General features: G+C 46.8%; 1 protein-coding gene across 1 annotated transcript; it reads right to left on the bottom strand.

Moving 5' to 3' along the window:
* Window positions 1-394: 394 nt before the first annotated feature.
* On the bottom strand, window positions 395-12,715 carry ISL1 (ISL LIM homeobox 1). The gene is made up of 6 exons (XM_019464321.2): window positions 12,416-12,715; window positions 11,360-11,549; window positions 8,310-8,569; window positions 6,190-6,476; window positions 4,834-5,001; window positions 395-2,769 (listed from the first exon to the last, which is right to left on the bottom strand). Exons 1-6 carry the CDS (start codon window positions 12,441-12,443, stop codon window positions 2,653-2,655), a joined length of 1,050 nt encoding a protein of 349 aa, XP_019319866.1. The 5' UTR covers window positions 12,444-12,715; the 3' UTR covers window positions 395-2,652.
* Window positions 12,716-13,125: the final 410 nt, after the last annotated feature.

Below are 13,125 nucleotides of genomic sequence, written 5' to 3'. Positions count from 1 at the left end.
AGATCTGTGTGAGATAAGACATAACTCCTGTTTTTCTCAACAGAAGACCACAAGCCATTATTACCGCCGGCCAAATTATTACCCCTCTGTGAAGAATTAGACACAACAATCAAAGTAATCAACGGGCATGTCTAATGCACTGTAACATTTTCAATGCAAAGTTTGTTTTCTCTCTGCCCCCACGTTAGAGCCTGTAATTAACCCGTTATGTAGAACGATGCCAAACAAAAGCCTAATTGAGGCTCGTTTCCCGACTTGCGGCAGGTTTGGAGAGGGTGAAAGCGACGTGAGAGCCCGGGAGCCGCGGGGCTCACCCGGCCTCCAGCCGGGCCTCCGAGCTGCTCCCGGTCAGGGGTCCGAAGGGGCACGCGCCACAAGACACACGATTAGGGTATGTTAGCTCTCGTATTTATTAAGAATTGTCAGATATTTAAAACGCCATGACACTCGCGCATACAAACGCATCCATTTTCTAAAGAGTCCAAGTATCATCCTGGGGTGGAGGAAGGAAGGGGGACAGGGTGGAGCCCCAAATCCCAGCTCGACCCCTGCAATCGAAGAAGCACCAAGAAGCCTGATTTCGGGCAGGGCCCTTTATCTATCCCTGGGTTCTGGCTCCCACACGGGAACCCCCGCTAAATGCCCGGGGAGCGTGGGAGCGCTCGTGCCCGTGGCTCCGAGCGCCGCGTGGGCCTGCACAGCACGCGCCGCGGCCCCAGCCCGCAGAAGGCGGTTCCCCGACGGAGCCTCGGCCGCGGTTCTCGGCACCGGCCAGACAGCCTTCCGAGGGTTGGGGAGTTGGGAGTTGGGGGAGAAAGGGGAAGGGGGAGGGGAGGAGGAAACAAGTTGGGGGTGGGGAAGAGAGACCAGAAAAGACGTACGCTGACTGCTCTGGGAATTGCTGAGAAAACTCTCTCGGCCTGCTCTTCCTGCGCAAAGAAAGCAGCATTTCTCAATCGGCTGACAGCCGCCACCGGTAAATAATGGTCATACCTCACTGACCAGGCAGAAAGGCTCTCTTTTAGCAAGAGCTTATACTTGAAATATGGGTCATTTCAACAATCCTAAGCAGGAGACTTTGGTATAAAGCACTTACTCCAAGAAAATAAAATAGAGACTCAGAATCAAAACGCATTTCAAGCAGGACCTTTTTCCTATTTGGGGTTGGGTGGGGTGGGGTGGGGTGGAGTGGGTCGGGCAAGAAAGGGGAGGAGAGGTGGGGGGTAGAACGGAGGACAGCATCTCATTTTCAAAAAAGCAGTTAGTAACATTATCACAGCTGAGAACTAAAGGCTTCCAACCAGTTTTGATTCAACTATTAAAATGCAAACTGGCAAGTTCGACCTTAACTATTTGCAATAAAACATCACACCTATTGTATGTCAGTCTACCCCGTTCACATGCAGTCCTTAATTGCAGACATTTTAATGGCTTACTTGTAAACATATAAAAGAGGGACCCTGGATCATTGCATTTATTTATTTATCTATGCCAAACGTTTATTAGTGAAATAGTCCTGAAGATATAATTCTACATATGGCGCTTTGATTTCACATAATATTTAAGAAAAAAGACAAAACACATAGAATTAGACATATAATTCAAAGACCACGGTATAACCTTTATCTTTTTTTTTTTACTTCAGCAAACAAAAAATGTCAAATGACATGAAAAGTGGCAAGTCTTTCGACAATAAATAATAAATTACTTTATAATTTTTGCAATGCAAGAGCAAACAAAAAAAAAGTTTCCTTTTTTTTTTCCTCTTTATTTCCAGAGAGAGAGAAAACAGTCATTTTAACCAATAACTATACACATCTTTGGGGGAAAAGTTCTTGGACAGACACAAGTCAAACACAATCCCGAGACGCTTGTGGCAAAATAGAGGTAACCTTGTTGCAATGCTTTATAAGTTGGTTTTTAAATTTGAATTCAAAAACCTTTAAAGTCGCTTCTGACTTCTTGATAGAGGATGGATCTCAAAAAAAAAGAAGAAGAAGAAGAAGAAGAAGAAGAAGAAGAAGAAGAAGAAGAAGAAGAAGGGGGAGGGGCAAAAGTAAAAAAGAAACCAGCTACAGGACATGCTAAGAGACCCAGGATTTCAATTAACCCCTTGTTAAAGTCAACGAAAAACATCGCAAACCAACGCAGCTCCACCTTCCTGAAAGGACTTTCAGCCAAGGAGGCCAGTTTTCTCTTCCTGCTCACTTGCCGGAGCTCCTGTTTGGCAAGGCAATGACCAATATAGAAACAGCACCATTCAGAATAGGATGGACTAGAAAATCTCTATTTCTGCTTTTCTCTAGCTGTGCAGTGAAATGAAAATGCTTTTTTTGAGATCCTTGAATATAAATCCTCTACGTTTTAAAAACGTCTTTTTTTTTTTTTTCAGTACTCCTAAGGTCATTGGATAGCGTATGTTGGGTTTGGGTTTTGTTTGTTGTTTAATTCTAGTAAAATCCCATGATTGTCTTCACAGTGTTGCTACCATATCACCTTGTCATTAAAACAGACTTCGTGCATTTCATGGAGCATTCATTTCTCGATTCAGTTTTCATTGACTGGGTCGTTAAATACTTTTGTTTCGGAGTTCAACATTATACTTTCCCACTTTCTCCAACAGGGAAAAAAATACATCTGAATGAATGTTCCTCATGCCTCAATAGGACTGGCTACCATGCTGTTAGGTGTATCTGGGAGCTGAGAGGACATCGACGCCACTTCACTGCCAGTGGAATTAGAGCCCGGTCCTCCTTCTGAAAAATTCACCTGCACAGAAGGTTGAGAAATGAATAAAGGAGGCTGCGACTGTATTCCTAAAAGGATTATAAGCTTGTCCTATGTGTCTATGCATGGACAAGTGTTTGTGTGTATAGATGGATACGTAGATAAAGATATCCACAGAGATCATTGAGTTTCAACAGGCTTAAAGAAAGCCCTCAAAGAAAAGAACTTGAGAAGAAAACCTCTGGCTTTCCCATCTTTCAAGAGATCTCTGTTTTAACTGAAACTGAATTCCCAACATTATGTTGCATTAAATTATTTAAGAACAAATGTGTTTCCCACTGTAAAATGGCATCGCAACTCTACCATGCATGCTCAAAATAAAATTATCCTGCTGGCTACATGTTGCCCTGGGAGCAGGCGACTTTGCAGTCTCTAGGCATCAAAGCCTCTCTTCTTGAGTTGGAAAATCCATAACACACGCTCAGATTGCTCAGATCGTGTGACAGGAGATTCAGAGGAGGCTCCACAGAACAATGATTAACTCCTCAGAGGGTTCACAGCGTGGGCTTTCTTCCTTGTTGCTGGTCCTGATGCCTTCTGGCCTTTCTTTCTCTTTCTCTCTCTCTCTTTAAATCAGGCTCTTCCTTCCAAGAGGAGCCCCATATATTATAACGTCATCGCATTATAAATATCTGCCTCCTTCTTTTAAACCGAAAGTATTGTGTTGCTGTTGGAAACCTCCTTCTCCACTCTGTCCCCAACCCTCCGCCCTCCTGTCTTGGCTTCCCTCCCACTGCTCTCATCTAACACTAAAGTTTTAGAAGGTACAAACACTTCGCTGCCCTGAACCCTCCTCTTACCTGCCTTCTATGACCCGGGTTTTGCTTAAATAACACATAAGATTAACCTCACTTTAAAATAAGTTCTTTTTCCTAATTCCAGAGTCTACCTTCCTTTCTATCCTATTAAACTTTCCCATGGTGAGGTTAAGGGGCTTCTCCAATTTATCTAGCTTCTAGCCTGGCCCACTTACAAATGTAAAGCTGGGCCAAGTCCTTGTAACCACTGCCTCTGGTCTCTTACCTAACTGTTGCCACAGAGAAAGAAAATGCTCTCCAGGTAAATGCGAGGGTGAAAAGCTAACCTCAAGTTTTATTTTCAAAGAAAGGAACAAAGTTTTTAGAATAGATCTTGTTTTACAGAACAAGATTCTATAGGGCTGTTAACTCTTAAATAAAAAGAAAATTATGTGTATATATGCCATATCACAAAGTACACATATTTAATAATTATTTATCTTGCTCCTCAAGCCTTTTGTAGGCATAAGGTAAGTTAATTTTCCCTTCTCTGGATGTGTAAAACATATTAATGCTAAAACAGGTTTTCATGTGCCGTCTCTCTGATTGGTAGAACTCTTGCTTCTTTTGCTGTACATCCCCCAGAGTATGTGATTGTGTATAACGTCTGAACTCATACACTTAAAATGTTAAAGCAGTCCTACATTTTAGATTAAGATAGTCCTAGAAAGGAATAATAGCAACAAAGTATCAATCATACCCTTAAATAACTGAACTCTTTACTGATATATTTGAAAATTATACCCAGCCAAGTGCCTGCTGCCCATTGATAATAACGTTGATTGTGTCTTACATCAGTTATTATTACAAACAGCTAGATTTAGCTCTTTAAATATGCCATTCTCTAGGAGCTGAGGAGAGAATAAATTTACTACTTGCTGATCAAAATGTCAAGGTAATCTCTAAAGTCCCTTCCAGCTCTAAAAGTCTGAGATGTATGATTGTGCAACCCTGCACGCCTTCCCACACATGTCTAGTTAGTCTGATACCTTGAAGTTAGACCTCAAAGAAGGCCAGGCTGATAGGAAATTCAACCTATATGGTCAAGTTATGAACTCACAGAAAAGACTCACAAGAGGTTTGTTTTCCTTGAGTGCGTGCCTCCTTTCCACCAAGCTTCCTTCCTCTCTTCCCGACCCTGGGGCCAGGGAGGCACCCTCCCCACTGAATCCTTCCTCGTGTGACAGTTAAACCAGAATCTTCTTTTTGTCGGGGATTCAGCCTCCTGACTCCAAGAGCTGAGACTTACCAGTTGCTGAAAAGCAGGCTGATCTATGTCACTCTGCAAGGCGAAGTCACTCAGTACTTTCCAAGGCGGCTGGTAACTTTGCACCTCCACTGGGTTTGCCTGTAAGCCACCATCGTGTCTCTCTGGACTGGCAGCCACCATGGGAGTTCCTGTCATCCCCTGGATATTCTGTGAATAGGCCCCCCCCAATCCCAACATGTTAATGACCAAACTCCCTCCCTCCATTGTCTGCACAAGCTAAGCAAATAAACCCTGGCATTATCTTATCTATATAGTGACTATTATTGACTCAGTTAATCTGCTGCATGTATGGATATTAGCCAGAGTCCAGTTTTGTTTTATTGTATTTTGTTTTTCTGCTTCTGTGGGCGGGACTAGTAGGTCTGCTTGGATCTTATTAAACTGAGTTCTATTCTGATTTTCTCCTCTCCTTTCCTTTTACATTCACAGCATATCCCAATTCCCCACATCTGCCTTCACAGGCCATAGCATCACAGAAGCAGAAAGCTGAGGCAAAAGAGGCCTCCCGGCAGCCTCCAGACATGGTGGTTTTCTGGGCAGTTTCAGTTAGTTAGATTTTCAGTTACATTTTCTACAGGCAGTTCTCTTCACAGCGCCAGCCCCCACCCCCAAGGGTTTAGGTCTGGCGGCTATTGTGCTATGACGCACTCACCAACCTGAAAAGTGCCCCAGACCAGGCTTGGCTGGCCTGCCAAGTTTAATGACAGCAGGGGTTTTATGGCATTTAAAAATAGGGCTGAAGCGGTAAAAAGAAAAAAAAAAAGTTCTTTAGTTTAACTCAATCAGGAAGCCTGTGGAGTGGGTGCTGGCATGGGCCTGGGATGACAGTAGATAATAATATCTCTGGAAGCCTGGGCTAGACCTAGAGCAGAGGGTGTCCTGTTTTCACAGGTCACCTTGGGGGACCTCGCTGACCTGAGGGCGCTGCGGGCACACCCAGAGGGTTGCCTGGGTGACCTACCCATCAAACCTCTGAATTAGATAGGGAACCAAGGAATTGTCCCTCTCTCCAGTGCCTGGGGAAATGACAACCTGAAAGCTGGTAAAATGGAGCCAGGCCTTGCTGCCGCCTGCCCATGAAGGGGTGACCGCATCCTTCTGGTTCCAGCCTAGGGGTATGGTTGAAGGGCACCCCACTGGGCAGGTGGCCGGTGCTTTCTCCCCCTGGGCACAGGTGGAGGTAAGGGGCTGCTGGCTCCTGCCCTGGAGCAGGATGGAACCCACATGCAGGCCAACCTGGGTAGCCGCCAAGCACCTCACACTCTTGCTCTGCTCCGACCACCCCCCCCCGGCCCCCCCCCCACAAGTCCCCCACCCGGCTCCAGGGCCACTCACAGTTTTGTCATTGGGCTGCTGCTGCTGGAGCTGCTTCATCATGATGCTCCGCTTCTTGTCCTTGCACCTCTTGTTTTGAAACCAGACCCGGATCACGCGGGGACTGAGGCCTGTCATCTCCACCAGTTGCTCCTTCATGAGCGCGTCTGGCCGGGGGTTGGCGGCATAGCAGGTCCGCAAGGTGTGCAGCTGCTTCTCGTTCAGCACAGTCCGAACGCGGGTGGTCTTCTCGGGCTGCTTGTGGACGTGGGGCCGCAGGGCCGGCTGCCGGGCAGAGATGGGCTCGGCTGCGAGGCAAGGGGCACTGAGGTGAGTGCGGGCCAGGCCGGGCTGCTCACCCTCCCGTGCCGTGCCGCAGGGACAATGGCTTGCTTTGCAGCCTCCACGGACAAAGCAGGGGAGGCAGAGGTAGGGACCAGGGAAGCAAAAGGGAGAATGAAATCTGACTTTCTAGTCTGAGAGGTCAATGCTGACTAGTTTAGGCCCAGAACACAGCCTCCACCCTTGCTCTGGTCAACATAGCCTCAGGAAAGGGGTGGCTGTCTCAGGGGTAGCATCTTTCAGCATTGTTTCTCTTTCCTCCTCGCCTTTCTTCATACCCAGACTGGGCCCAGGTTACTGGAGAACCCCCACATCTAGACTCTTGGGCAAAGGCCACAGAAGGTGCTAGGAAAGGAAATGCAGTATACCCTAGCATCAGCCAGAGACACTACACCAGCCAAGAGGTCTCTAATGCAAAGGCCGAAGAGAATTCTGCCAGAAAGCCTTGAACTTCAGTCCAGAGGGGGCAATCGTGTCAAGGGGCTAAAGAAATTCAGTATTTCGACCATAACTCCAGTCCTCCATCTTTCCTACTACTAAATCTACCTGGCCGTTCCTGAGATGGGCTGACTCCATGCAAAGGAAAACCGAAACTGCAGAGCTGCAGATAAATGACAGCTGGGAAGTGTTCTGTCTCCTGACTTCCTCCCAGTATTTCTGCCTCTCCTCTGTCTCCCCACAAGCACAGCACAGGTTGCACAGGACAGAAATCACCACTCTGGCTTTGCCCATGTGCAAGCTAGTCACATATCCCCCTAGAACAGAAGTCTTAGAGCCTCTGAAAAAGCAGAGTGGGAAGACCCGGGTTTCCTCAACATCAGTGTTTCGTGAGAATTGATACTTTAAAAATGCGCCAGGTAGATCTACTCATGAGGGGAAGCAAGGTTGGGAAACGTCATCTGCCTTCTTAGGGAAGGCCTCGTACTGGCCAACCTTGCTTTACTCCAACTCTCCTTCTTGGGGAAGGGCTCTCTGAAATGTATGGCACAAATCCTGCACCTTCCAGGACCCCTAGGGTCAGGTCAAAACCTACTGGGTCAATTTAGTGTTACAGCGACAAGCCTGAGGATGAAATCCTCACCAAATCACATAGAATGAGTGGTTTAAAGAGGCAGGCTCCTTTTAAAAGTCAATTACTCCGGGTTAGCTTGTTGACAGTTTTAAATCACAGCTCTGTGCAATGGCCTGCAGTTATTGGACTGTATCTTTTCACATCCATTCTTTCACAAAAGTACACACATTTTAAAAACGTTTTAGAGTGTGGGCCAGTTGCAAGGAAAAAGGATTTGAGGGGCTAAATGACTTACGGCTACCTGAGCTTCCTTCATTGGGTTAAAGGAAGAAGCTCCAGGGCCCAGAGCTCCACCCCTTTAATTAGGCAGTGGCAGGAAGAATACCTGGCGGAGAGCTGAAGCCCATTTTCAGTAAGCCGCGGTTTGGAGGCCAAGGTGAACTGGAAGTACTGTTTGGACGCGTGTGTACATGTAAGCGCAAGTGGTGTACATTTATGTGTACCCATATATACACACACAGCCGCGTAGGTGTGCTGGACGGGGCGGGGGGGGGGGGGGGTGCGGTGAGCCAGGGGACACAGTGAAAGCACTGAACCTTGCGCAAAAGAGCAAAGCGCTGTGCAAACTGCTCCCAGAACACTTCCTTAAACTGCCTGCCGCTGCGCAGGGACTGCCCTGTGGCTGCCAGGGTCGCTGAGGTCGGTAGCCGCCGCGCTGGCTGGGGGCGGCGCTGGCCTAGCCCAGAACCAGCCTCCCCTCGCCGGCCTCCCTCCGGGCAAGGAGTACCTGCCATTTGCAGCGGCCGCGCCGGGTGCAGAGGGCTGAGCGGATCACCAGCGCCCAGGCTGGCCCTCTCCACCACGTCGTGGTCTGCACGGCAGAAAAGCCCGTCCTCCCGAAGCGCGAACTCATCCCCAGGGATGAGCTGACGGCTGCAAGCCACGCAGCGGAAACACTCGATGTGGTACACCTTGGAGCGGGCGCGCATCACGAAGTCGTTCTTGCTGAAGCCGATGCTGCACTTGGCGCATTTGATCCCGTACAACCTGCGCGGGGGGCCGGCGGAGGCGAGGAGAGAAACACAGAGAGAGGGATCACTTAAAGCCGGCATGGCCCGGGCCCAAGACTGCAGATGACCCCAGCCACAACGCCCTGCGTCACGGAAGTCAGCATCCCCCGACTAGCTGAGAATGGGAGGATAGAAATGGTTTTCTCTCTTCTTCTCCCTTTCTTTTACCCCCCTTTCCTTTCCTATGAACCTCCATGTCTCTGTCCGTCCGTACCTACTAGCTCAGAACAGCCGCAAAATAAAAATGTTTGATGTGTTTGAAACCTGGGCCTCTGTTCCAGCCATCAGTCCCAGGGTAACCCTTATAGCTCTTGGCAGAAAAGAGTCCGGGTGACTCTAGTAGCCACTGGCCCTACACTTTCGCCTTCCTATCCCCCAATTTCTGCTGCTAGAAATGTCTCCAAAACTGCTACAAAAAGTCCTTCCAAGATAATAAGAGGTTAGGGGATGAGATTATCAACGCACTCGGTCTGTAAATATGCACAAATGCACAAGCAGAGTAGCAAAATGAAACCTCTGAGGGTTTCCAGATCCCCTTCTGCACAATAACCACGTTGCAGTTTTTCCCTAAGGATTCTTCCTCCGGCAACAATGTTAACACAAAGTTTTCCTCTCCATTCTTTCTTTTATTATCTTTGAAATTTGCTCCTGCTCCCTCAATCTTTCTCAAGTTGTTGAAGCATCTACTTCTATTTCAGTTTGCTTGAGAACCATGGCCAGAGAGAAAAATGAAAAGACCCACTTCTAAGGTCTTCCTCGCTGATCTTACCCTACAAGGGACAATCCTTGTAGGTTCCACCTAGGGGGCACTGCCCTGGCCCCCTCTCCAGCTCAGTAAAAACAGAAGCGGGAACATTTCTACAAACAGAATGGACCAGAGGAAAAGATCCATACAAAGTGGGGGGAGGGCACCTCACTCCCCCCTCCAGGAGACAAACCTAAATAGTCCCCCTGTTCTGCTTTTAAAAGGACAGGAGTTCAAAGGGACACACACACACACACACACACACACACACACACACACTCACATAACTGAGAGAGAGACAGAGAGAGAGAGAGAGAGAGAGAGAGAGAGAGAGAGAGAGAGAGGAGGGAGAGGGAGAGAGAGAAGGGGAAAAGGTAAAAGCGATTGGCTCCTTTTATAAATGTGTATGCAGAATTAGATACAGGAAGGTCTGTATGCAGTTGAGCAAAACCCTATCTCCATAGGAGGAAAGATAGTCCTCTCGAGGTGCAAAGTGAGCTCTCCCTCTCCAGAATCTTAAGCTCACACACTAGTCAAGTAAACAATGAAAACGGCTCATTTGTCAGAGGTTAGAAGGTAGATTCAAAAGTTTTTCCTCCCTCCGCCTACTCTGTGAGATCTTCCATTTCATAGGATGAGGACTTTACCTTGCCTGTGACCAAACAATTTGGAAAATCCCTCCCCCTTCCTCTAGTTCCCCACATCCCCTATTTCCTCCCGCTCTCTCCCTGCAAAATATTAATAACCCCCCAACTGCTCAGTTTTACCTATCAAGATTATACTATTTCATGATTTTGCAATAAGAAAAAGCGTTGGACACTAAGTGGACAGGGAAAAATTGTGACTGCATACCTAAATCTTGACTAAACTTTAATATAAGTTCTCGGCTCCAGAAATTCTATAACTTACAAAAGCTAATTACTTGTTAATAGATACTGGAGAGTTTTTTAAAAAATATATACATAATACTTTGATATTATTTAACATAATAGTGAAGATGTTATCTCTTCCGTTTGTTATTAAAACAATAAAATTTTCTTTAGGAATTCTACTTGCTTCCTAAGGCAGAAAATGAAATTTCTGACATATATATACACAGGTTAGAGAAAATTTGAGATTTGTGAACATGAAGTTAAGGCACAAAATAAACTGAAAGAGAGAGAGAAAAAAAAGGAAAACTCAGAAAGTTCCCAATGTGGTTTTAGTCTTGTCAGTATGGGCAATTCGCTCATTTTATCAGTTACCAGATTTTAATGTGAGAAAGGAAGCTGTTCAATTATCTAAATATACCAATTGTTCGTAGACAGATGATGAGCAATTTGATCTGCTCTGTCTAATTCATCAGCTCAGATAAGATAAGAAAGAAAAGATAGTCAGATGTCACCAAAGGGTTAATATTTAAAAAGATTAAATATCCGGTCTTTTTGCAGGGAATATTTGGGTTGGTTTTGAAATTTTCCAAGAAGGGACTCTTGCCCTAAGAGTAAAAGGGGCAATATTTCTATCTGCACTTTCAAAGTGCACTTCTAAACATCCTTAGTTCAAACTTTTATTTTGCGTATTGCATTGACATTTCCTCAGAATTTGTAAGTTACTAAAATACTGAACTATAAAAAATAAACGAATAGGGAAAAACACCGCATGATACAATAAAAACCAACCTTTTAAAAAAGAGAGTTTAGAAACCCGAAGTTATCCATCTTTAAATTTCTGTTTGTTTGTTTTGGAAGGGGGAGGGTAAAAGAAGAACACAATTTGACCATCACAAATTCCAAGAGCCATTAAACCAGCTTCACTACCACAACTTATAAAAACCAATACTGAGTTGTGGGGTTCCCCCCCCAAACAGTGAAAGAAACAGAATAGTGCAATTTATGTAACACATTTAAAGGGTAACTTTTCCACACTGGCTCCCACTAAGGCAAACTTCGCAAAAAGACAAAGCCACATCCAATAATAAAAAAGGAGTAGAGAGAGACAGGGAAATCTCACAAAATTAAGGAAGCAATATAAATGGCGTACCTGATATAATCCCTTTTACAGTAGGTTTTCCCATCTCTAACAAAGCAGGTACAGCTCTCGTCCAAATACTGATTACACTCTGCACATTTCAAACATGCCGCATGCCATTCCAAATCCGGAGAAACCCTCAGAATATACTGATCGTGAATTTGATTGCCGCAACCAACACATAGGGAAATCAGACGTTTTTCTGAAATGAAAATAAATACATGATTGACTAACCGTTTACTTCCTACAGAGATAAACACACTTTTAGTGTCGTTCTCTTATAGGGCGTACTCTGGGAGTTTTCCCCCCCCTTTCTTTCTTCTTCTTCTTCTTCTCTTTTTTTTTCAAGAGTATTGCACTTTGGGATGGTAATTGAAGTGTGCCATCAAAACCTTGACTCATTTTAAAAAAGGAGGTGGAATATATGTAAAATGCAGATTTGAATAGTCTACATTTGTAAGCCTAGCACGCAATCAAACCCGTTCATTTTGTATTTCTTTTTCCTCCCTCCTCCCTCTCTGCCATAATCATCGGGAAAGATTATGGATAAGTCAAGTCAAAGAAAAGGTTTTGACTAGAAGCGTTAAGTGAACGCTTATATTTTTCATGAAGCACGCTCTTAAATAGCACATAGGACTGGATATTGTTAGCAAGAGCAGGCATCAATACAGTTGTCACTCGTTCTCTTTTGCAAGTCTAATGCTAATTCACATCTCCGGGTATTGTATGCACAGGCAGACCTTTGCAACAGAATAACCTTCTCGGGGAGCTCAAGACTCCCGAGGAGGAAACCACCGCTTAGCACCAGAAGGCTAGGGTTTTGGAGGGCATACAGGCGAATTCAGACACAAGGTACGATCAGTCTCCCGAAGATCAGAACCGACAGCAAGCATGCAGGCGTGGCGGCAACAAGGAAAAAAAAAAAAAAAAAAAAAAAAAAAAAAAGCCACCTTTTCTCTCTCTCCAGGCAATGACTCCAACTCTGAAGAGCTCTTGGCACCCGTGCCTGAGAGAGACCCGCGCACAAGAACAGCACACCGAGCCCCACAAGGTAAAATAGCCTCTTACTTTTTGGTGGATCGCCCATGTCTCCCATATCTGTAAGAGGGAGTAATGTCCACAGTGAAATGGTGGTTGTACAGTTGGTGAACAGCCCTCAGAGAGGATGCTGGAGCTGTGGCTAAGTGGGAAATAGTGGCCCCTGGGGTTGCCAAGGCTGAGAGAGCCGCTGCCCGGCTGCGCCGCGCCCTCGCGGAGCTGGGAGTCCAGTTTAAGCCGGCGGAGTTGGCGGAGCAGAGGCGCTGCGGCGGCGGCGGACTCGACGCGGCTCGGGCACCTCTCTTCCTTATCTCTTACTCAAACTTCTCTGCTCCAACTCAGCTCCATCGCCATTGGTCTGACGCAGCGCGCGGGGACGTCAGGCGAGCGCCGCGCCCATTGGCTGCGGGGCGCGCGGCGCAGCTGTTCTGATTATCATATTTCAGCCTCGCCGCCGCCGTGCGCCACTGACCGCTCGGCGAGCCCGCGGGAGAGGATTAGGGCTCCCGAGGCAACTTGCTCCGGGCTCAGGCCGCTCTCTCCCCCGAAGCTCGGGCTGCCCGGCTGCTCTGGCTTCTGGCCTGCCTCTCCTTCTCCTGCTCCTCCTCCTGTCCCCCTCCCTCGCTCCTTCCCGGCCGTGCCGCCAGCGCCCTCGCCTCCTGTCGCGCTGCTCCTCCGCCCTGCGCTCCTGGGGTCCCCGCAATCCGGCTGGCCGTGCTGCGCGCGGGGCACTTTTCTGC

The sequence above is a fragment of the Panthera pardus genome, unplaced genomic scaffold, assembly GCF_024362965.1.
Source record: "Panthera pardus isolate Hobbes unplaced genomic scaffold, ASM2436296v1 HiC_scaffold_2, whole genome shotgun sequence".
Classification (NCBI taxonomy): domain Eukaryota; kingdom Metazoa; phylum Chordata; class Mammalia; order Carnivora; family Felidae; genus Panthera; species Panthera pardus.
Note: the sequence above shows the minus strand (reverse complement) of the source record. Positions and strands in the feature narration are given on the sequence as shown.

Excerpts from the sequence above, each read along its gene's own strand:
- ISL1 (XM_019464321.2), bottom strand. The coding sequence starts at position 12,443 with ATGGGAGACATGGGCGATCCACCAAAAA. Across the intron at positions 8,570-11,359 it reads TGTAAAAGGGATTATATCAG|GTTGTACGGGATCAAATGCG; the intron begins GTACGCCATTTA and ends CCCCCCGCGCAG. Across the intron at positions 6,477-8,309 it reads GCGGCCGCTGCAAATGGCAG|CCGAGCCCATCTCTGCCCGG; the intron begins GTACTCCTTGCC and ends CTTGCCTCGCAG.